General features: G+C 35.7%; 1 protein-coding gene across 15 annotated transcripts in view; it reads right to left on the reverse strand.

Moving 5' to 3' along the window:
• The window catches only part of PTPN4 (protein tyrosine phosphatase non-receptor type 4), a 206,984-nt gene that overhangs the window by 105,608 nt on the left and 77,163 nt on the right, over positions 1-24,213 (reverse strand). For 10 of the 15 annotated variants that reach the window (XM_045804108.2, XM_087855425.1, XM_045804099.2 and 7 more), the window contains 5 exons: positions 19,619-19,726; positions 4,993-5,056; positions 4,816-4,915; positions 368-412; positions 46-98 (listed from right to left, as the gene is read on the reverse strand). In XM_045804108.2, the coding sequence (XP_045660064.1) occupies positions 46-98; positions 368-412; positions 4,816-4,915; positions 4,993-5,056; positions 19,619-19,726 (370 nt within the window). The remainder of the gene's footprint in view (positions 1-45; positions 99-367; positions 413-4,815; positions 4,916-4,992; positions 5,057-19,618; positions 19,727-24,213) is intronic. The other 5 variants (XM_045804102.2, XM_087855536.1, XM_045804109.2 and 2 more) reach the window with 3 other exon arrangements.

Genomic DNA, 24,213 nt, shown 5'->3' on the forward strand with positions numbered 1-24,213 from the left:
CACTCAATCACATGCTATGTGACTCCAGAGTGGGTTGATACTTACACTGAACAGCAAATGAAGCCAAAAGGGCAGCAGTATTATAAGGACAGGGCAATCTAATAAAACAAAACAGAAAATACATAACCCATGGTTAAACACAATAATTTCAAAAGCACTGTAATTTATATAATACTAGTCACATATGAAGTTCCCGTGACTTAAACATTTTAACTATTAAGTAATGAACTTAAGTGATGAAAAAAATTCATGCTGTATGTAACCATCTTTCAATAGATAATTCATTTGCAATGATCATGAGTTACTTAAATAATACAAAATTAAAAGTACTTTTAAAGCCCGTTTTTAAAAATTTAAAATAGCCCACCTTCCAGTGAGAATGTCTTGTTTAATTTGCAAAAAATACTGGTACCTTAAAAAAAAGAGCAAGAGATAACATTTAGCAAGGACTGGAATTACAACATTTAGGGTTTAAAAATTGTATACTTACATTAACTAATAAAAGTGAAATATTTAAATATTTGCTTTTATAATCTACATATTAGCACAAGTTAAGATATTTTTTAAATAAGCTTTCATAAATTCATGAATCCCAATCTTTAAAATTCTTTGATAAATGAAATTCTGTACTTCAAATAACTTGTTTCCACTAGCTTCTATTATAAAAACTCAAGATCTTTAAGAGTTATGTGACTAAGGGAGATTAGGGAGAATACTCTGAAGACTGGTGTTTGTAAAAATTAGAACCGGGAAACACAGAAATCTTGAGTCAGAGACATAGGAGAGCTGACAGTAGCAATGCACTAGAGATCAAGTGGAGAAAGTCATCCTTTCTGCTGAGATAGAAAGCCAGCTGCAAAGACAGGCTTATGGTCATCTTCTCATCACGCTCCGGAAGCTGCTAAATGTAGAAAAGCACCTTTCCATTTTCATTTGAGTTAAGAAAGCCCTCTTTGTTCAGAAACAAAACAAAACAAAACAAAACAAAACAAAACAAAACAAAAAACAAAACAAAACAAAACACCTAAGCTCCCTTCCCTACTATTAGAATTGCCAAGTACCCAACTTCCTTTAAAACCAACAAAAATATAAATTTCTATTAAAAAGTATGCTGAGGGGCGCCTAGGTGGCTCAGTCGTTAAGCGTCTGCCTTCAGCTCAGGGCGTGATCCCAGAGTTCTAGGATCGAGCCCCACATCAGGCTCCTCCGCTATGAGCCTGCTTCTTCCTCTCCCACTCCCCCTGCTTGTGTTCCCTCTCTCGCTGGCTGTCTCTCTGTCAAATAAATAAAATAAAATCTTAAAAAAAAAAATGCTGAGATTGCTTGTAAGATATCACTGTCTTTCTATCCCCACTAGTGGGGTAAGTCATTCCCTCATAGATGTGTCAATGCTTGTAGTAAGTCACCTGTGCTGTGTAATGTTGGCAGAAGACCAAATTTTGTGGCTTTAAATGCTTAAACAGGGAATTTTAAGACTTTATTTTACCCCACTGAAAAAAGTATACATACTCCAAGAATCAAAAATCATGTTTAACAATTTTAGTTGTTTGGCTGATTAAAATTATTAAAGAGCTCCATGACAATATTCAAATTACCAAAAAATGTAATTAAGTATTTCAGAGAATCAGATATTCGCTAATTTTTTTAAAGTTGATACAAATATTTAGCTTCATATATTAATGAAGTATATAAACTCCTTGTGAGAATATGTAATATTGTAAATATTACCTACTTATTCAATGTAAGACAATATTTTTCTACCTAGCTTACTTGGTTTCATAATTAAAATTTAGAGGTTCCTGGTAGGAACCAATCTTATAATTAAGATTGAAAAGGCATATATATTCTTGACATAATATTGTAAATCTTACACAAATAATACCTAAGCCTGCTGAATTTTACTTATATACCACCCTGTAAGGACTGACAGAGTGGAAACCAGAATTCAAGTCCTTAAGCTAAACCAGCCAGTGCTCTTTAGCAAACTACTTAAAATTTGGCTGAGCCTTCATTTCTATATTTGTAAAAAAGGAAGTAGTATCACTTGTCTAGTATATGTATCCCATGGGCCCTAAATAAGGTGATAAAAACCCAATTTTTAAAGACAATTAACACTTTTAAGATAGATTAATCATGTTTGAGATAAATATAGAAACAACATGTTTAATCTGTAAAAATAATACAACTTTTCTAATCCAGACGATAACCAACACCATGAGCACTTATGTATTCAGTATACCTAAGCATGAAAAAGGTACCAAAGAAAGGTCATCTGTAGTGTCATGACTCCTGAGAAAATTCCAATTCTAAGGATGCCAGCACCTGCTAATACCAAATGACCTGTAAGCTCTATAGGTCCACTCCTTCCTACGACTTATCTAGAATGGAATCTCAAGGTAAGGAGGTATGGCATGTTTCCTGTTTTGTGGGTTTAAACTAGTCCTAAAAATTTAGCAACTGTGGCTGAAGGTGTCATATTATTAATCATGACCACTGCATTAAGGCTACCCAAGCACTAAAGTTTTAAAGGGGTATTTCTTAACCCTGGCTGCATTTTAGAATCACCTGGGAAGTTTGTAATAATGTCTATGTGCAGGTCCCATCTGAGACCTAATTAAATCAGAGTATCTCAGGGGGTATGACCAAGGCATCAACATGTTTTAAAGCTCCCCTAAGTGACTCTAAGTTGTAGTGAGGGTAGAGATTCACTGATATATTCTTTGGTAATATAATAAGAACTAGCTACTTACCTCATTTCACCAAATACCACCAGTTACAAGATTCTAGGACATTCTATTATAAAGGACTTTTGAAAGAATACATTATTTTTCGTGAAAACAAAGATAATCCTCTAGACAACAGATTGAGCACAAAGTAATTGCTTGATTACTGACAAACTTGGCTTTTTACCTTCTTCTACTTCAGGAAGATATTATGACTTAATTATCACTGAGATACATTTATTGCTTGATTATGTTTTAAACACAGGCTATAAAAGAATCAACACATTCAAGTGTCATTAAGAAATTTAAAGACATTATTTTGAGTGAAGTTATGACTATGGCTGCAAATGACAATATTTTAATTGCTATACTAACAAACCTTTCATAAATATTAAAAACATTAGAAATCCAATTTCAAATTATTGGTCTTTTAATTACAAATATTTCTTACACATTTAAAACTCTGATTACATATACATATTACATATACATAATACATATTAAAATATGGATTATGGAATACTCTGCTACTTGATTTCAGGTTACATTTACCAGGAAACAGTAAAATGCACTTAAAAATGTTTTATAATTCATAATTTTCATTAATTCAGAGTAGTTTCCTTGAAGTTAAGCCAGAATTAGGGAAAGTTTTACAATACTAAGAATTATTTATTAAGATAAAAGATTTTATTTTAATTATTTAACAACAAAACTTGACTGATTAAGAGCTATGATATTAAACTGAAGGTTATTTCATATAACACAATTTTGCTTTTCAAGATAAATTACCTTGGAAATATTATTAGTTTTGAATGTTAGGACTGCCTAATCCAGGGCTTACATTCCTAAATTCTGTTATAAAAAAGGTAACACCCTGACCTCAACAAACACACAGAAAAGGACTCTCAAGAATGTCAATCTAACTTTTCTTACCCAGTCTACTGAAAACTATTTTATAAACACCTGAGGATTGGCAGATACAGCTAAATATTTTTAATTTATTCTTTTGTTGCTCCAATCACCACAGTATTCTAAACAATGGCCAACATGGTAATATCTCAAAGCCTATCTACAGGTAGCTTTAGCTACAGAATGTTAATTTAGCACCTATCTTTTAAAGTAATTCTGAATATAATCACTGACCTATATTCTTATATGAGACTTTTATGGAAGGTCTTATATTTTTATTTAGTCTTTAAAAAAAAAAACTAATTACTACTTCTGTCTTTCAAAAGTAATACACAAGATTCGGGTACAGATACCACACTGTGATTATTCCCATTTCTACTTTAAACAGCTCACCTAACATTCATATACTCTCAAAATGCTCATCTGGGTCATTCTTGTGTACACTTTGTCAAGTAGAAGTGACAACAAAATTAGATCGTGACTCAAGAGCAGACCTAAAATGGCCAATAAAGTGGGCACTCACAGACCTAAGTCTGCTAGTGCACTCTCTGCCAACATCCTTTATAAAAAGGTACCTGCTCACCTGAACCAACAACAATGTATGTTAATTATACTTTTAAGGAAAATGGTAGGGGTGGAGGAAAAAAATAAAAGACTCTGAATCTTATTAGCAAAAGGGAACAGATTCTATTTTCAGAGGAAAAAAAAGGAACCTGTTGACCATTACTCCTGCACATAATGGTTATATATTTTTCTAGATTCTATGTTCTCCTCAATGGAAATAAAAATATATATATAGAATATGCTTTTACATGAAAAAAAAAAGCAGTCACAATTCTCACTACGCAGCATCACTGGGGTAAAATTATAACATCATCTGATTACCTCAATTAGTTACAGCAGTGCTTCTTAACCGTTTTTTTTTTTACAAAGAGAAAAATCTAATTTCATATGGTTCAGGAGGCTGCCTGTGGCTGGATGGGGTGGTCATGGGTTCCAATCTCCTAAAGCCCTCCCAGCCATCCAAGAGGGGAGGAAACATGAAAGATCTATAACCCATTCTGTGTGATGGCTGGGAATTTCAGAATTACACACTATGACAATCTATTTCTGCCTAAATAACTTCAAAATTTCATAATAGTTCTGACAATGTTTTCAGGAAAAATATGCTCCATAAACCCACCTTGTGTATTCTTCTTGTAACTTGTTGGGGTCACTTACAAAAAATTTGACTCTAAAGTTCAAACTGTAAGGAGATCCTCCTAGAATTAATAAAAGCAGTTCTAATTAATCAGACTATATTAACCCTTTATCTTCATAAAGTATACTTGTAAAATGTCAAGTAAATATGTATGCTCACTCTTTAGCTGCTTCCTTATTGGTTTGTTTGGATCCAGCCACCTCTGAAAAACAAACAAATAAGACTGATTTCTTTTTCCTTGAGGAACTAATATATCAATTCTTGCAAATCTGTAACATTTGAAGATCAATGCTAAACACTGCATTTTGAAAACAGTCTGGAAAAAAATAATCAATTTACAGATATTCATCTCAAGTATAACAAAATTATACTAGAAAGTACTGAATGTATTTGTGGTACCTCTAAGTTTTTTATTTGAATTTCCCCTGAAATTATACAGTGTGCAATAACCTCTATTCCAAAAAGAAAAATGCTTAGTAATAGCAATCTGAAGTGATTTCTGTTAATTTAACTATATTATGTAACAGTGTGGCAAGTTTTTAAAATTCTTGATATCTTTCATAAAAATCTAGTTGACTTTATATATACTCCCATTCAGACAAAATCTAACTACACATCATGAAAATATACTGTTGAGAAAAATTTCCCTTTCCTTTTTTTAAGTAGGCTCCACACCCAGCATGGAGCCCAATACAAGGCTTGAACTCACGACCCTGAGATTAAGACCTGAGCTGAGATCAAGAGTCAGACATTCAACCAACCAAGCCACCCACACACCCCAACTCTTACGAAAAACTTTCTAACTTCCACTCTATTCCTTCAAAAATAAAACTATCTCCCCTTACCCCCTCCCCAAATAACTACCTCTTTGTAAGAGATAGTGTTTAGTTAGGGGAAGGACTGATTTTTTTGGTGTGAGATTTTTAAGTAGCCTCAACACTTCTGAATGCCAGTTAAGCACTACTTCAGGAAAACTATAACTAAATTCAGATTGCCAACATGTTTCAGTTAAAAAAAATTAAAGAACCCCAAATCAGTATTAGATGTGGCAGTATTTTCAAAGCACTACATAAATATCAACTTATGTATCATTATGTATAAAACATACTCCTAACACCCATACTTGATTCCACACAGAGTACATAGATTTTAATAACAAATGGCTGAGAGTAATTCGGAAATCTTCCCTTTCCACTATCCACAGCATCCAACACATCAAATCCAGCTGATTCTACCTTCCAACTATACCTTGAATTTAGCAGTTCTTCTCCATCCACTCTGCCACCATCCTTATGTCTGGGATAGCTCTGGCCATAGCCTCTCTTTTTTTTTTTTTTTTTAAGATTTATTTATCTTACATAGTGTGTGCATGAGCACCCAGCAGGGAGAAGAGGAAGGAGGGAGGGTGGGAGGGGGAGAGAGAGAGCGTCCCAAACAGGCTTGGAGCTGAGCGCGGAGCCTTACAAGGCGCTGGATCCCATGACCCAAGATCACAACCTGAGCCGAAACCAAGAGTCAGAAACTTAACCGACTGAGCCACCCAGGTGCCCCTCACCATAGCCTCTTAGCTGCTGTCCCTGCTTTTTTTCTTACCATGTTGTTCTTCATTCTCCATCCCAAAGCTAGAAAAGTCTTTCAGAACATATCACTTCTTTGCTTAATAGCTCTTGATAATTTCTCAACGCAAGATCCAAAGTCCCTACTAGGGCTTACAGGATCACTTCTTACCTCAATTTACTAAGCTCCAGCCATTATGGCTTTTTGTCTGTTTCTCACAGATGCCATCCTAGGGTCTTCAAATAAAGGTTTCATTATGCATAGAATGTCCTACTCCAAATTTCCCATGGCTGACTCCTTCCATTACCTTTTAAGTCTCAGCTTAAATGCTACCTCTTCGGAAAGGCCTTCACTGGCCATCACTGATCACCCTACCAAAAGTATATCACAAAGCTCCTATTTCCCCCAGTTATTTTCTATAAACAGGCAAGGAATATTAATTTCTTTCATAACATTTTCTTAATCATAATGTTTGTTTTGCCTTTTTATTGCCCATCTCCTTCATTAGATTATGAACTCCATGAGGTAAGGGATAAAATCTGATTCATTCAAAGCAGACAATCAGCACGCAGGCATAGAGCTTGGCATATAATTTGTACTAAAAAAATTTGATGAATGAATGACTAAACCTGCTGAATGACTCAACAATCGGCACATGGTGGGGGGATCTGTTTCTGTGCCAATAATCAGCTGGTTTTCATCACCCTACTTAACACATTTGTTTTCCCTTGTATATCCACCCATTTATCCATCTTTCAACCCACTTATATTATAGTGATTTCATTCTTCATGTTTTCTAGAAAAAGTCATATAATATATTCATTTTAATGCTTGTCTATAATCAAAATTCAGGCTTGGGGAATCTATTCAAAGCCTGTCTTCCATATTCAGTACTCCTTTAAAATATTCTAAAATAGTATCAGAGATACAAATGCATTTATATACACAAATAGATGTATTAAGCTGAGAAAGCTTAGAAGGAGTACAATAATAAGTATTGGGAAATTTAACAGACCTCATCAATGACATTAGTGAGATAGGATTTAGGTTCTTGGCTTAACACGTGAAGATGCAATAACCCTACAGTGAGCACTACTGGACGGTACAGATACTGTTCCTAGTGAAAACACATCATTAAGTCAAAAGAAAAAGTGGAAAAACAGGCAACATGTAGCCAAGTTCTACAAATCATTATAAGAAAAAAACCCAATCTAATAGAAATAAAGATAATGGGTAAGAATAGAAAGTTCACAGGAAATATATATAACATTCAAGAAAAAATATTCAATCTTGATCATAATTAGAGAAATATAAAGGTAATCTACATTAGGTTTTCATTTTTCAGCAATAACACACTGGCAAAGATTAAAACTTTTAAAGCCATACCACAATGGCTTCAAGAATGCGGAAACAGGTACATATACATACCTTGTGAGAATAAAAATGACACCATCTCAATGTAGGACATCTTGGCAATATTTATCAAAATATAAAATGTAAAGGACCAACAGATCCAGCATTATTTTATACAGCATTATTTACTGAGATATATTTCACACAATATCTAATTTACCATTGTAAAATGTATACTTCAGTGTACATGAATGCATTCACTATGTTGTATAACCATCAATACTAAAATTCAGAATACTTGCATCACCCCCAAAAAGAAATCCCATACCTATTAGCAGTCTCAGTACCCCCCCACCCACCCATAGCCCCTAGCAACTACTAATCTACTTACTCTATGGATTTTATTATTTTGGACATTTCATACGAACGCAATTATACAACAGGTGGTCTTTTGCATCTAGCTTCTTTCATTTAATGTAATGTTTTCAAGGTTAATCCATGTTGTGGCACTTAACAGTACCTCATTCCATTTTATAACTGCCATTTAGGCCTTTTCTATCATTTGGCTCTCATGAATTACACTACTACAAACATTCATGAACAAGTTTTGTGTGAACATGTGACTCAATTCTCTCCAGTGTATGTCTAGGGCTGGTATTATTTGCTCATATGATAACTATATATTTAACTTTTTAAGGAACTGCCAAATTTATTTCCATAGTGGGCTGTAGTATTTTACATTACCACCATCTGTGTAAAAGGGTTCGATTTCCTTGTAGCCTCATCAATACTTGCTGTTGTATTTTTAATGATACCCATCCTACTAGGTATGAAGTGGTATGTCATTCCTTTTAATTGATAAATTATATTCTACTGTAATAGATAAATCATGCTCTACTGTATAGATATACAACTTGGTTTATTCATTCATCAGATGGTGGACATGAGTGTTTCCACTTTTTAGCTATTACAAATAATGCTGCTATGAACATCTGAATACTAACTTTTGTGTGTGGACATGTTTTCATGTACATATTGGGAGTGAAAATGCTTACAGTACCTTTTTTTTATTACATCTTGGAAACAAGTATTGTAAGCCCTCTAATTTTGTTCCTATATAAACGGGTGCTGAGATTATATCATTACCTATATCTAATCATCTATCATAATCTGCTGTGCCCAAAATTGCTCTACCAATTCAAATACTGTGCTGTATTTAAGAGTCCTCATTGTTTGCAATGTAATATGTATGAATTTAAAATGTGGTATCTTACTAAAAGTGATTAATACCTGTCAAGTATTAATAGCTAATATGGAGGTTCTGGTTCAAGATAGCAATGTAGGAGAATCCTAAACTTACTTCCTCCCATGGACACACTGAATCTAAAAGCCACATATGGAACTATTTCCTCTGAAAAAAACCCCAAAACTAGATGAATGACTTCCTTCCACTGGGTGAAAGAAAAAATCCACATCAAAGTAGGAAGGACAGGCCAAGACACACTCTCCCCATAGACCCCACCCCCACCATGGTAATCCACAATCAGGAGGGAACTCACAACCCCACACTTCTCCCTGAAGAGCAAAGGGTTTGAACCACACATCTGGCACCCCAACTTTTAAGTCCTGCACCTGACAGTTGAGCGCCCAAAACCTCCCTCTTTGAAAGCCAACTAGAGCCTGTGACCACAAGACTAGAGTAAACTGAGAAACAGTTCTTAAAGGGTTAGTGCAAACTCACCTACCCCAGGGCAGAGCAGAGGCAGCTGACTGAAAAGTGCCCAGACTTTCTGCAAGAGAGACTTACTTGCTTATCTTAAAGCATGGGCCTAAGGGGAAGACATCTAATTTAACGCACATCTGGGGGTGCCTACTGAAACAGTCTCTGAAGATGGAGGCTAGCAAGTACCATCTTTGCACTCCCCCTCTGCCTCACTCCAGGCCACTCACATCTCTTGTATATTACTTGTCTGGCACCTTGATTTTTTCAACTGCTGCCCAGGAGATACTCTAGATTGTTTGGCTCTGGTGACCAGTGGGGCAAAAGACTGCAGGTCCCACAGGACTCTAACAAATGGAGAAAGTTCTTAACCACCTACAACCCATAGGAGGTACAGCAGAGAGACAACAAATTGAGGCACCCAGTTTTTCTGTGAAGGTGGCCTATTAGCTTTTCTTATAGCTGTGGTCAGAGTAGCAGGCTTCCAATTAAACACACATCTAGGGGCACGTGGGTGGCTCAGGTGGTTAAGCGTCTGACTCCTAGTTTTAACTCAGGTCATGATCTCTCAGTCATGGGACCAAGCCCAGCATCGGATCTGTGCTCAGCATAGAGTCTTTTTCAGATTCTCTCTCCCTCCCGCTCTGCTTCTCCCCCCACCCCCAATTTGTGCACGCACGTGCGCGCTCTCTCTCAAATAAATAAATAAAATCTTAAAAACAAACAAACAAACAAACAAACCCACACATCTCAGAACTGACTGTAATCCTCTCAAGAGACCTCAGAGGGCAGGTACTATCCTCAAGAGCTCCCTCTGCTGTGCTCCAGATCACCAGTGTCTCCCAGTGGAGAGCCTGTATATATGCCTGGTGACCTAGGTTTTATGTCTGCTGCCCAAGGAATCCCCCTTGATCATCTGGTTCTATTGCCCCTCATGGCTTGTGTTCATGGGTCCAGCGGGACTAATAACAAATGGAAAAACAGTTCTTGGTTGGCCGCCACTCCCAGGGCAGAATGCAGAGACAGGAGAATAAAACACATCCCTAGTCTTTATGTGAAAGAGGCCTATTTGCTTGTATTGAAGATTTGGCCTTAGGGGCAGGCTTACAGTTTGGCACACCTATTAAGAACTTACTTAGGCACTCTCCAAGGAAAGAAGATAGTGGGTGCCATCTTTGTACTCTCTTGCCCCACCCAAGTTGTTGTTGTTGCTAAGAAAGGAGCTTGTGTCTGCTGCCCGGAGAACACACCCTTTGATGGCTCAGCTGTGAGGGCCTGCAGGGCTTCTGCAGGGCTTGTGTTCGCAGGTGAAAGGGGGACAGCAGCAAACAAAAAACAGTTCTTAACTGACTATCACCGCAGGGCTCAGCATGGAGGGAGCAGACAGAAAAGCCCAGTATTCCCCTAAAAGAGGGGTATCTGCATACTTTAAAAGCTGCTGTGGAGGGTCTGGCTTCCCAATCAGCCTGAATCCAGGTGCTGACTGAGACACTCCCCTTTGAGACACTGACAGGTCTTGGCACACCTTTAACTACTGGGAGCCACTAAAAATAAAACAGGCTGCTTGGGAAATTATGAGCTAGGGCAGTGGTGAATGATAAGGTTCAATATAAGGCCATTTCTTCGACACTGGGAGAGGTGACTGATTTATCTAATGCACAGAAACCAATATAGAAAGAAAAGCAACCCCCCCCAAACAGAGAAATACTTCCAAACAAAAGAACAAGAGAAAATATCAGAAAAAGACTTTAATGAAATGAAGTAAGTGATTTACTTGACAAAGAGTTCAAAGTAATAGTCATAAAGTTGTTCACCAAGCTCAGAAGAACTGATGAACACAGTGATAATTTCAACAGATAGAAAATACAAGAAAGTACCAAAGTCACAGAACTGAAGAACACAATAGATGAACTGAAACATACATTAGAAGGGTTCAATAGCCGACTTAAATGAAGCAGATAAAAAGTCAGTAAACTCAAAGATAAGATAGAACTCACCCATCAGAGCAGCAAAAAGAAAAAAACAATGAAAATGAGTACAGACAGCTTAAAGGACTTGTGGGACAATAGCTAGCCGTTCAGTATTCATATCATAGGGATCCCAGGAGTAGAAAAGAGATAGAAAGGAGCAGAAAACTTATTTGAAGAAATAATGGCTGAGAGCTATCTTAACCTGGGGAAGGAAACAGACAACCAGATCCAAAAATCTCAGGGAGTTCCAAATAAGAGGAATCCAAAGAGACCCACTTAAGACACATTTTTTTTTTCAAGGAGAGAATTTTAAAAGCAGCAAGAAGGAAACAACGTGTCACCTAAAAGGGAAATCCCATAAGACCGTCAGATTTTTCAGCAGAATCTTTGCAGGCCAGAAGACAATGGCATATTCGAAGTGCTGAATGAAACGAAAAACTGACAACCAAGAATACTCTACCTGGCAGAACCACACTTCAGGATTGAAGGAGTGATCAAGAGTTTTCCAGATAAGCAAAAGCTAAGGAAGTTCATCACCACTGGATAAATGTTAAAGGTATTTCTTTAAACTGAAAGGGTACTAATTAGTAACAAAAAACCAGAAAAGTATAAATCTCACTGGTAAAAGTAAATATATAGTAAAATTCAGATTAATTAGGTATTAAGCCAGTATGAAGGTTAAAAGATAAAACTGGTAAAAATAACTATAACCACAATAACTTGCTAATGGACGCACAAAGTAAAAAGATGTAAATTGTGACATCAAAACATAAAATGGGGGGGTAAAAATGTAGAGGTTTAGGATGTTTGAAATTTGTTACCAACTTAAAATAGACTTAAAAATATAAGTTGCTTTATGTAACCTGCATGGTAACTACAAAGCAAAAACCTACAGTAAATACACAGAAAATAAAGAGAAAGGACTCTAACTATACCACTATAAAACATCATCAAATTGCAAAGAAAGAAAATTGCAAAGAAAGACCTATCTATCTATATGCTCCCTACAAGAGACTTGCTTCATATGTAAGGATACAAAAGGTGAAGGGATGGTAAAAGATATTCCATGTGATGTGGGGAACAAAGGCAGAAGGAAATGCACATAAAATTAAATTTTCTTATAACTTGCAGCCCACTGACAAATACTTGAGGCAGACAGAGTATGAATTCCTTCAGGAAGCTCCAAACTGTCTTAACGGTACAGCTTTGCTAGAGGGAAAACCAATCTTAGCTTGACTAGGCCTCTGGGATCCCGTCAGTCTTCTTTAGCATATGAAAGTCCTCTCAGAAACTTCCCTTTGTCTTAACTTCCACCAACTCTAAAGTATATAATCAGTTGTTCCTTACAATCCCAGGGTAGCAGCTATTTCTGCCAGCGGTCCTGTCCCCGTGCTTCAATAAAAACCACCTTTTTGTACCAATGACGTCTCAAAAATTCTTCCTTGGGAAACCTCACCTTCAAACCACATCACATGCAAATGGAAACCTAAAGAAAGCTCGGTAGCTATACCAAGACAAAATAGACCTTAACACAAAGACTACAATAAGAGACAAAGTTATTATATAATGATAAATGGGTCAATCCAACAAAATATAAAATTTGTAAATATTTATGCACCTAACAGACCACATAAATATATAAAGCAAGTTTTAACAGACTTAACGGAATAAAAAGACAGCAATAAAGCGATAACAGAGGACTTTTTTTTTTTTTTTTTTAAGATTTTACTTATTTGAGACAGAGATAGTGAGAGACAAGCAGGGAGAGCAGGGAGGAGAGGGAGAAGCAGGCTCCCCGCTGAGCAGGAAGACTGATGTGGGACTTAATCCCAGGACCCTGGGATCAAGACCTGAGCCGAAGGCAGACGACTTAACCAAATGAGTCACTGAGGTGTCCAATAGTAGAGGACTTTAATATCCCACTTTCATCAGTGAGCAGATCATCCAGAGACAGAAAATAAGAAAATATTGGCCTTGAACAAGACAGAGCAAGTGTTGGTGAGGATGTAGAGAAAAAGGAACCTTTGTGCACTGATGGTGGGAATATAAACCGCTGCATCCATTGTGGAAAACAGTATGGAGGTTTCTCAAAAAATTAAAAATAGAACTTCTATATGATCCAGCAATTCCACTCTGGTATTTATCCAAAGGAAACAAAGACACTAACTTGAAAAGTTATCTGCATCCTTGTGCTCACTGAGCATTATTTTACAATAGTCAAGATATGGAAGCAACCTAAGTGTTCACTGATGGAAGAATGGATTAAAAAGATAGGTTGTGTATACACACACACACAGAAATATTACTGAACCATAAAAAAGAAGGGGATCCTGCCATTTATGACAACTTGTATGGAATAAATCAGACAGGAAAAACAATTACCATTATGATCTCACTTACAAGTGGAACATAAAAACACAAAACCAAAACCAAAACCAAAACGAAAATCCAAATCCTACCAAAATGCTGAACTCTTAGGTACAGAGAACAGGTAAGTGGCTGCCAGAGGTGGTGCGTAGGGCAGGCATGAAATGGTAAAGGGAGGCAAACAGTACAAATGTCCAGTTATTTTATAACTGGAAGTCCTAGGATTTAATGCATAGCATGGTAAGTATAGTTAGCATTTTGTATTAATGATAGTTATTATATTGTACATTTGAAAGTTGCTAAGAGAACAGATCTTAAAAGTTCATCACAAGGAAAAAAAATTGTAACCATATGGTGATGGATGTTCACTATACTTATTGTGGTGATCATTTCATAATATATACAAATATCAAATCATTATGTTTTACACCTGAAACTAATAAAATGTTACATGTCAATTATATTTAAATTAAAAAAAGCAGAATTATCTGTTAGGGATGAGTACTTCATCAACTCTATCAAATCCTGAAGGAATTTCAATTTAGGCCTGGAGTTCTGTTTATAGTCTTCTCAAAATTAACTGCTCATTCTTTTCCCTTTGTAGAGTCTATTGTTAAATCTTCAAAATGTCTCATATCTGCAAGTTAATTTTGTATCTCCCAAAATATAGTATTTAAAAAAACAAGGAGGTTATGTGATTGCCTGATAAAACCTGTTTTATTATTAAAATATTCTGTGTTTGTATTATTTATGTGTTGCTTCTATTAATATTGAGGCATTAAGTCTTCTCCAGCATCTACTCTATTTATCTTAACCAGTGATCTTTTTATTGTGACAATTATATTTTCATTTCCAAAATCTTTCATTGTTCCTTTTGCATGGATACAATATCCTCTCTAATCACGCCAATGTAAATTAGAGTCCTTTTCATTTGTTTGTTGATAAATTAATATTTATCAAGTATTTACTTTGTTTCAATCATGTTCTAAGTGCTTTCCATGTAAAAATTCACATCTCCACATTAACCCCAAGAGTGATACTATTTTCATTTTTATAAATTTTTACAAAATATTTTATAAATATTTCCATTATTTCTATTTTATACATTTCCCATTTCCATAAGTGTAAAATTTGCTGACTATAATCTGGAATACTACCCAAACTTCATTTTAGGCCCACATTCTCCCCTTGCTCTATATTTCATTGATTAAAATTTTCTTTCAGTTCCTCAAATATAACATTCCTCATTCCTCATTCTGGAACATTACACATGATGCTGATTCTCTCTGAAACACTTTTCTGCACCCAAATCTGTCACTCCCTCCCAAAATGGAACAGGGTTAAAAGAGACCAGGAACAAAAATCCAACATTTGGCAGACTACCAAAGACGTTTATACAATAGGTAGTAAAAGCCTAACTAAGATATTACAGTAAAACAGATGAAATATAAAATATGAGAGATCTACCGAAATATGTGAAATAAAAGCAAGCATTTTAGCAATCATATTGTCCTAAAATGAGGCTTGTGGATATGAGTCATCCTCTATGTGACCTTTCCTATAGTTTCTCAAACATGAATGAATTCAAGAATGAATTCAAGAATTTTGAGGGTATAAAAACAATCTCCAAAAACCAGACCAAGCTATTCGGTAAGAATTATTTCTTACTTCAGTAACCTTAGTTAGACTATTAGGTTAGAGCAGTGATTTTCAAAACATGGTTCCTTGGACTAACGGCATTAGTATAAGTGGAACTTATTTGCAGTGCAAATTCCTGAGCTTCACACCAGACTTTCTGAATCAAAGACTCCAGGCATAAGGCCCAGAAATCTGTACTTTAAGAAGTATCCAGGTGATTCTGATATAAGTTAGGTTTGAAAGCCACAAGGATAGGGAATACAGAAATAGTAGTAAAGAGTAAAAGATCATAACCACAACACAAAGTATTAGAAGGATGAAACTGTAGAAAGAACAAGTCAACAACAGTTGATAATCTACTCTTCATCCCACACTAACTGACACAAAGTCACTTTAGGGACAAAAACCCAAAAAACAAAAAAATTAATATACATGAATAATATAATTGGAGAGTTCAATGAATATCGTACTGATAAAGGCCAATAAGGAAGAGCCACCTTTACCTGCTTATAAAGAAATTATGCATAATGAATTGTAACCACATTACTCATTATTTTGCTCATTCAATAAACATTCGCTAAATACTATATTAAACCATACATTATGCTAAGACCTAAAGCTGTGATAAACAAGTTTTAATGAAAACAGAAGAAATTTTGAAGAGTCAAAGCTTTTAAGCAATTTTGCTTGTTGTACTAGAACTCATTACCCAGGAAGATTTTTTTTTTTTTTTAAGATTTTATTTATTTATTCGACAGAGATAGAGACAGCCAGCAAGAGAGGGAACACAAGCAGGGGGAGTGGGAGAGGAAGAAGCAGGAGGAGAAGCCTGATGTGGGGCTCGATCCCATAACGCCGGGATCACGCCCTGAGCCAAAGGCAGACGCTTAACCGCTGTGCCACCCAGGCACCCCCCCAGGAAGATTTTAAAGAAAAGGATAACCTACTAAGTACGTATCTGTTATGTACAAGATCACAATAAAACATCTGGTGTTTTTTTTAGTTTATCAATTTTAAGTCCAATTAAATTAATTTCAATGTTTATGTGCCTACGGGAGTATTAGCTCTGATCCTCTAAAACCATTATACACACACGCGCAGACACACAACACATACACATATACCTAACATACATACACACACACACACACACACACACACACACACACACACACACACACACCACATATACATATACATATATACAGGGGCACTTGGGTGGCTCGGTCGGTTAAGTGTCTGCCTTCAGCTCAGATCATGACCTAAGGGTCCTAGGACTGAGTTCCACATCAGGCTCTCTGCTTGGCGGGGAGTCTGTTTCTCCCTCTAGTTCTCTCTGTGCTCTTTCTCCCTCTCCTGTTCTCTCTCAAATAAAACCTAAAATCTTTAAAAATATATATATTTATATACACCTATATACAGGTATATATTAACTAAACAAACTGTGGAATGAAAAAACTCTGAACTAAGGACTGACAAGGATTAATTCTTATAGAATATAACCCAATTTCTTTTGATCTATGCTGGCAATTTGATTGCATGAATACCTCCTCTTCTCAACATGTTCATTTTTATAAGTTCTGTGCATCTATATATCATAATCTCTTGAGAAGCAGTATTTTGTAGTAGGAAGAGTATATGCTTTTGAGTCAGAATCAAGTTCAAATCCTTTCTCAGCTACTTAACTATCTATGTCATTAGACAAGTTTTGTAAGCCTCAGTTTTTCATCCTAAAAATATTTTAATTATACATCCATAAAATTGAGAATTAGGTTTACAAACAAGTCCACATTAGATGTTTTATAAACGTTAGCCCCTTACTCCTTTCTCTTTTTCAGAATGGCATCCCTCTGTCAGTCCATTAATTATCCTCAAAGTGTTGATGTATTTTCATATTGACAATCAGAAACAGGACATTACTTACAACATTTGTGCTGTCTACAGGCCCCCCCTTGGCATTTTGGCATTTCACAGATTCTTCTCAATACTTAAATAGTGAAACTGTAGTACCGTGGAAAAGACCCACATGGGGAGCTGTGAGACCCAAGACTAGTTCCATTAATGCCAGCAAGTAACTTGGGCTTTATCCCATTGGATTAGGATAATTTCTCACGAAAAATAGGGTGTTAGATGAGATAATTTCTAAGGCTTCTTCTGGGTCTTTGAAATTCTAATTCTAAATTTTGGGGAAGAATTATTTTAGGTCATTAGCAACTGGACCCTTGGACCTAGGAATATATCTTATTTGGGAAGGAAAGCTCAAGACAGAAAAGTAAGACAAAATAAGAAAAAGCAGGGGACTGCAAAAAGATCAACCCAGCTAAAAATACTTCAGCTTCTCCATATTCTTCCTGCTGTAACTGCCTTAGAATAAAAATGTCTTACGTATACAAACTTATGTAACAGGATTTCTTATCTTTTATAATATATGTGATCTCAGTATTAGCCCTTCTAGAATACTGTGTCACAAGTGATGGTTTTTCACACTCCTGGCAGAAACAATCGTGGTAAGTAGTTGCTCTTTCTCCTTTGTTGTCTTATCACTTCTCTGATCAATCTACAGACAGGCTTCCGGCTAGAGGGTTGGAACTAGAACTGTCAGCAACATAATTTAAGAATTATTAGTATTTTTGTTTAAAGCTCAACGTTGCACAAAGTGAGGTATAGCAGACACCTTCGGGGAATTTGCCTAGCTCACAATTTATCTTTCTGGGAAAGGTTACATTACTGACATTTCTACTCACTTCCATTTTCACATCTGTTTATTTATCAAGAAATAATACTCCCCCCCTCTAGGCCCACGTAGAAGCTCCAGTCTCTGGTGAAAGCATCAACTTATAGGGAAAGTTTGTTTTTATTTCAGTTCGGTACAAAAGGATTTCTTTGCACTACGACTAGCTGGCTCTTGCTTTCTTTTATCCACATCATCCTCAGTTTTTCATACAAAATCAGTAAATGATGCCAAGAAAAAGTAACATTTAACATCTCATATTTACTTCCCGTTAACCACTCATTCAGAAACCTAGGATTCTGGGGCGCCTGGGTGGCGCAGTCATTAAGCGTCTGCCTTTGGCTCAGGGCGTGATCCCAGCATTCTGGGATCGAGCCCCACATCAGGCTTCTCCGCTATGAGCCTGCTTCTTCCTCTCCCACTCCCCCTGCTTGTGTTCCCTCTCTCGCTGGCTGTCTCTCTCTGTCAAATAAATAAATAAAATCTTAAAAAAAAAAAAAGAAAGAAAGAAACCTAGGATTCTGACTATGAGAGAGAGAGAACGAGACAGAAACTCTACTTTTCACATAAGAGTTATTTTATTTTCTACAGCCATTTTATTAATATGCCCTTACAAACTGATTTCTAAAGAAATGATTCTAATTTTCTAAACTATATATACAAAAGGTCTCCTTCAAAATAGTCACTCTCCTGTACTAATCAAAAGAATATCATATTCTTTTGTAAAAGACCCTATCAGTATAAGCATATAAATTTTCAAAGAATTCAACATTTCTGTTATTCATCACATGCGATCTTCTATTTCTATAATGTGATTTTTTTTCCAACAAAAAGAATCATTATTGCAACTATTAAAGAATTAGTAATAACCTAAGTAACTTAATGCCTAAGAAATGTAGAGCTGTGAAATTTAATCTCCATCTCATATGGGAGGGTATCCTTTGAATCTTCCTACTTGGAAAATTTACATTTAACAAATTAAGAATTTTAGTTAGAAACAGATTGCCATGAATGCCACAAAAAACTGATTTCATTTTAATGAAAGCTAATTTATGTAAGACTAAGATACATTAATACTTTAAAATATTTTACTTCAATATTTTAATATTGCATTAATATTTTAACCTTCATGCCCATTTTTCTCTTTCAGTCAAGTATCATGAGTTAGATTTACGTCTCAGTTGTCTGAGACACATAAAGAAAATGGTACTAGATTTACAGACTGACTTATAATTATGAAAACCTTAAGGAAAAAACTTTACAATTCAAAACATCAAGAAAATGAGGAACAAAGGCAAAAGAATTACCTCTAATCGTTCTAATTAAATTCTTTAAAAAAAAAACAACTCTCACTAATCAGATTAGTAAACATTATAAATCGGAAAGGACTTTATATTATGAACAGAGAGAAAAAGTGAAATGAAACAAAATACAACAGCTTAAACTTACTGGGTTGTCTGTGGAATCGTCAGCCAACTGCAAACCAAAATAGTCACGCTCAGTCAAATCAAGATGCTTGAAGACTATATCCAACAGAACTTGCCCCTGATCATGTTTCTAGAAGAGAAATAAAAGGAAATCAACACTGGTAGGCAATACACTTTCAGATGTTTGAGCTCCTGAACTTTTGTCCTCTTCTATTAAATTGGCAACTGTTTCCACAACGACTTGATTCGGGATAAAGAGTTTACGTGTTACACACTACTTAAAAATCAGTCTGACTTGGGAAGCCTGGCCCGCTCAGTTGGTAGAGTATGCAACTCCTGATCTCAGGGTCGTAAGTTTGAGCCTCACACTGGGTGTAGAGATTACTAAAAAATAAACTTTAAAACAAACAAACAAACAAAACCAGAGTCTAACTTTAGTTCAGATGGTTCAAAGGGTAATATAATAAATATGATGACATTGGGGTGCCTGCCTGGTTGGCTTAGTCGGTTAAGCATCTGATTCTTGATTTTGGCTCAGGTCATGATCTCTGAAGCCCCTCTTCAGACTCTGTGCTGGGTGTGGAGCCTGCTTCTTCTGCCCCTTTCCCCACCTCTCTCTCTCTCTCATTCTCTCTCTCTCCCCCACTCTGTAAAATAATAATAATAAAAAAGATAAATAAATAAGATGACATTAAGGAAAACCTATGATTGAAATGCTTCTGCTTTCAGGCTAAAATCACGGTATTTTTGTAATTGTATATTGTTGCCACATTAACTCATGCATATATCTTTATCATTTGTCTTATTGTTTTTATTCTTCCATTTAAATTATGACTGGAAAGTGATGCATTCCTGGTATTAACTGTCTTTGTAGACTGTTAACAAGATGGTTGTAGCAATTTCAAAATTCATACCAATACATGACAATGTACAAAAGAACAACCTCCTTTGTAAGGTTACCTTACAAAGTACTTTCCTTCGTGTCTTATTGGCCAGACTGGGTCAAAAAGCTACTTGCAAAACTCATCAGTGGCAGAAAATATGTTCTTCAAAGAGTGCTTCACAATGGTGGCTGCCATTCGAATGACATGTAAATATTTTTTATATTGATGCAACTTACCTCCCCCACCCCTCTCCCATTCTCATTAAATTAGTCCAGGATGAAGATCAAGCATTAGTCTTTTAAAAAGCTACTAAGGTGAGTCTAAGGTATTCTTCTAGAGACAAGATGGAATAGATGTACTTCTCCCTGTACCTCCAGCTAAGTGAAACAAAGAAACAAAACAAAACAAAACAAAACAAAACAGATTAAAAACAAGAAAACTCTGAAAGGTGAAAACAAAGTGGCAGCCTGGCTAGGGGACTCCTTTTTTCTTTCCATTTTTTTTCATTGAGGTAAAATTCACATCATCTAAAACCAACCATTTTGTACAAATTAGTGGCATTTATTACACTGACAATACTGTGCGATCATCACTTCTATCTAGTTCCAAAACATTTTCATCACGCCAAAAAAAGTATCATACCCATTAAACAATACCCCCCCCCCAGCAACCACTAATGTGCTTCCTGTCTTTATTCATATATCTACTATGGACATTTCACATAAACAGAACCAAACATTTGTAACCTTTTGTGTCTGGCTTTTTTTCATTTAGCATACCGTTTTCAAGGTTTATCCATGTTGTATCATGTATCCACCCTTAGTTTCCCTTTTGTAATGGTTAAATAATAGTCCATTATGTGGATATATCACAATTTGTCAGTTGATGGCATGGATTGTTTCCACTTTTCAGTACTGTGAATCATCTTACCAAGAACACTGCTTTCAATTCTTTTGGGTAAGTACAAAGAGGAATTGATGGATCATATGGAAATTATGTTTAGCTTTTTGAGGTACCACCAAACTCCTGTCTACAGCAGCTATAGCAATTTACATTCCCACCAGCAATGCATGAGGGTTCCAATTTCTCTAAAACCTTGCCAACATTTGTTATTTTCTATTCTTTTGATTAAAGCCATCCCAGTAGGTATGAAGTAGTACTTCAATGTGGTCTTCATTTGCACTTCCATAAAAACTGATGATATTGAGGATTTTTTTCATGTGCTTATTGGTCATTTGTACATCTTTGGAGAAATGTCTAATCAAGATCTTTGCTTATTTTATTTTATTTTTGGAGGGGAGGGGCAGAGGGAGAGAGAATCTTAAGCAGGCTCCATGCCTACTGCAGAGCCTGATGCACAGGGCTCGATATCATACCGCTGAGATCATGACCTGAACAGAAATCAAGATGCAGATGCTTAACCGACTGAGCCACCCAGGTGCCTTTCTGCCCTTTTAAAAAACTCAGCTGTTAATCATTTTGTTGTTGAGTTCTGTAAGTTCTTTTTATAATCGGGATGCAAATATTTTCTCCCATTTGTAGGTGTCTTGATCATATACTTGGATACACAAAAGTTTTAAATTTTTGTGAAGCCAAATTTATTCATTTATTTCTTTTGATGTCATTTCTATGAATTAATTGCCAAATCCAAGGTCATCTATCAAACAGAAAGGAGGAGGATGATTTGGGAAAGGAGTTAACTAGGAAAAGGAACAGTTAAGTCTTGAAATAGTAGATACCAATGATCAATTGCATGTAAAACTGACCAAAATTAAAAGCGCAAAAGGTTTTAAAACTCAACTACAGTGTGGATTACATGCATGGCCTTCAGTAAAGTCTCTGGATAACATACACAGAAAATAGAACAAAATAATTATACAAAGATTCTGGAAACCAAGCTACCATTAGAACCACAACCCACAAAAGCTGGCCAGGACCTGTATGCTACCAAGGTGACTTCCTGCAAAAAAGAAGACTGAATATGATTCAGTCTCACAAAATATTGCCCCAAAACGTCTAGAATACTACCTAAAAGCATTCTTCATACAAAGAACCAGAGAAATCTCAACTAGAGTGAGAAAAAGCAATCAACGGATGCCAACACTGACAGGACTCAGATGTTGGAATTATCTGACAAGGATTTTGAAGCAGCCATCCTAGGAACATTTCAAAGAGCCATTAATGAAAGCTGTTTAAAAAAAACAAAAAAAATTAATTAGAATATTTCTGCAAATAAATATAAGATGAAGGAACCAAAAGGAAATTAAATAACTGAAAAATATAATATAAAAATAAAAACTAACTTGATGTGCTCAATAGAATGAAGATGAGAAAGAAAAGAATCAATAAATTTCAAGACAGATGAACAGAAATTACCCAATCTAAACAACAAAAAGAAAACAGACTGAAAAAAAAAAGAAAATAACCAGACCTTCAGAGACATAAGAGACAATGAAAAAAGATGTAACAGTCTTGTCCCTAGAGTCCCTAAAAGAGAAAAGAAAGAGTTTCAGGATAATCAAATATGTGAGGAAATACTAGCTGAAATTGTCACAAATTCAGCAAGAAGTAAAAACACAAATTCAAGAATCCAAGTGAATCCCAAAGAAAATGAAACCAGACAAATATACCCCAAGACACATCATAATCAAACTACTGAAAACAAAAGAAAAAGGATGGATGCCTGGGGGGCTCAATCAGTTGGGTGTCCGGCTCTTGGTTTCTGCTCTGGTTGTTATCTCAGGGTCCTGGGCCTGAGCCCTGCGTGGGGTTCTGTGCTCAGCAGAGTCTGCCTGTCCCTCTCCCTCTCCTCCTCTCTCCACTTGCATGCATGCTATCTCTCTCTCTCACTCTCAAATAAACACATAAATAAAATCTTTTAAAGAATAAAAAAAAAAAGAAAAAGGAAAAAATCGTGAAAGCAGCTACAAGAAGAATTAAACATTTACCTATAGGGAGTGACAATTCAAATTAGAATAGATAGTAGGAAGTTGTACATAGTATTTTCCACGTGCTAAAAGAACTATCAACACAGAATTCTCTATTAAGAGAAAATATGGTATAGGAATGAAGGTAAATAATAACATTCTCAGAAAAAGAAAAATTTAAGAGAATTTATCACGAATAGACCATCACTTAAGGAATACCTAAAAGAAGTTCTCCAGTCAGAAAGGAAACAATAACATGAAGAAACTTAGAAAAACAGAAAAGAAGAAAGAGCTACAGAGTGGGAGAAATTAGGAAAAATACAAAAACCTATGCTTCTCTGTAGGATTAATTTATATTTGACAGTTAAAAGTAAACATTTTAACTTTATTGACATGCTGCCCAATGTATGTAGAGAAAAAAATTAAGACAATTATAAAGTGGGGGCAAAGGTAAAGATCCCTAAAGGCAGGTAAGATTTCTATACTTCACTCAAGGTAGTAAAATGTTGTTACCAATATACAGTTGACTCTTGAACACAGGGATTAGGCATGCCAACTTCCACCCCCTGCCCCACAGTTGAAACCTGCATATAACTCTTGACTCCCCAAAAACTCAACTAGTAACAGCCTCCGGTGACTAGAAGCCTTACTGATAACAAAAAACAGTCAATTAACACACATTTTATATGTTGTATGTACTATATACAGAATTCTTACAATAAAGTAAGCTAGAGAAAAGAAGATACTAAGTTGTTAAGAAAATCATAAGGAAAAAAATACATTTATGGTCCTGTACTGCATTTATC

The sequence above is a fragment of the Ursus americanus genome, chromosome 1 (assembly GCF_024610735.1).
Source record: "Ursus americanus isolate L20-20 chromosome 1, mUrsAme1.1.p, whole genome shotgun sequence".
NCBI classification, from domain to species: Eukaryota; Metazoa; Chordata; class Mammalia; order Carnivora; family Ursidae; genus Ursus; species Ursus americanus.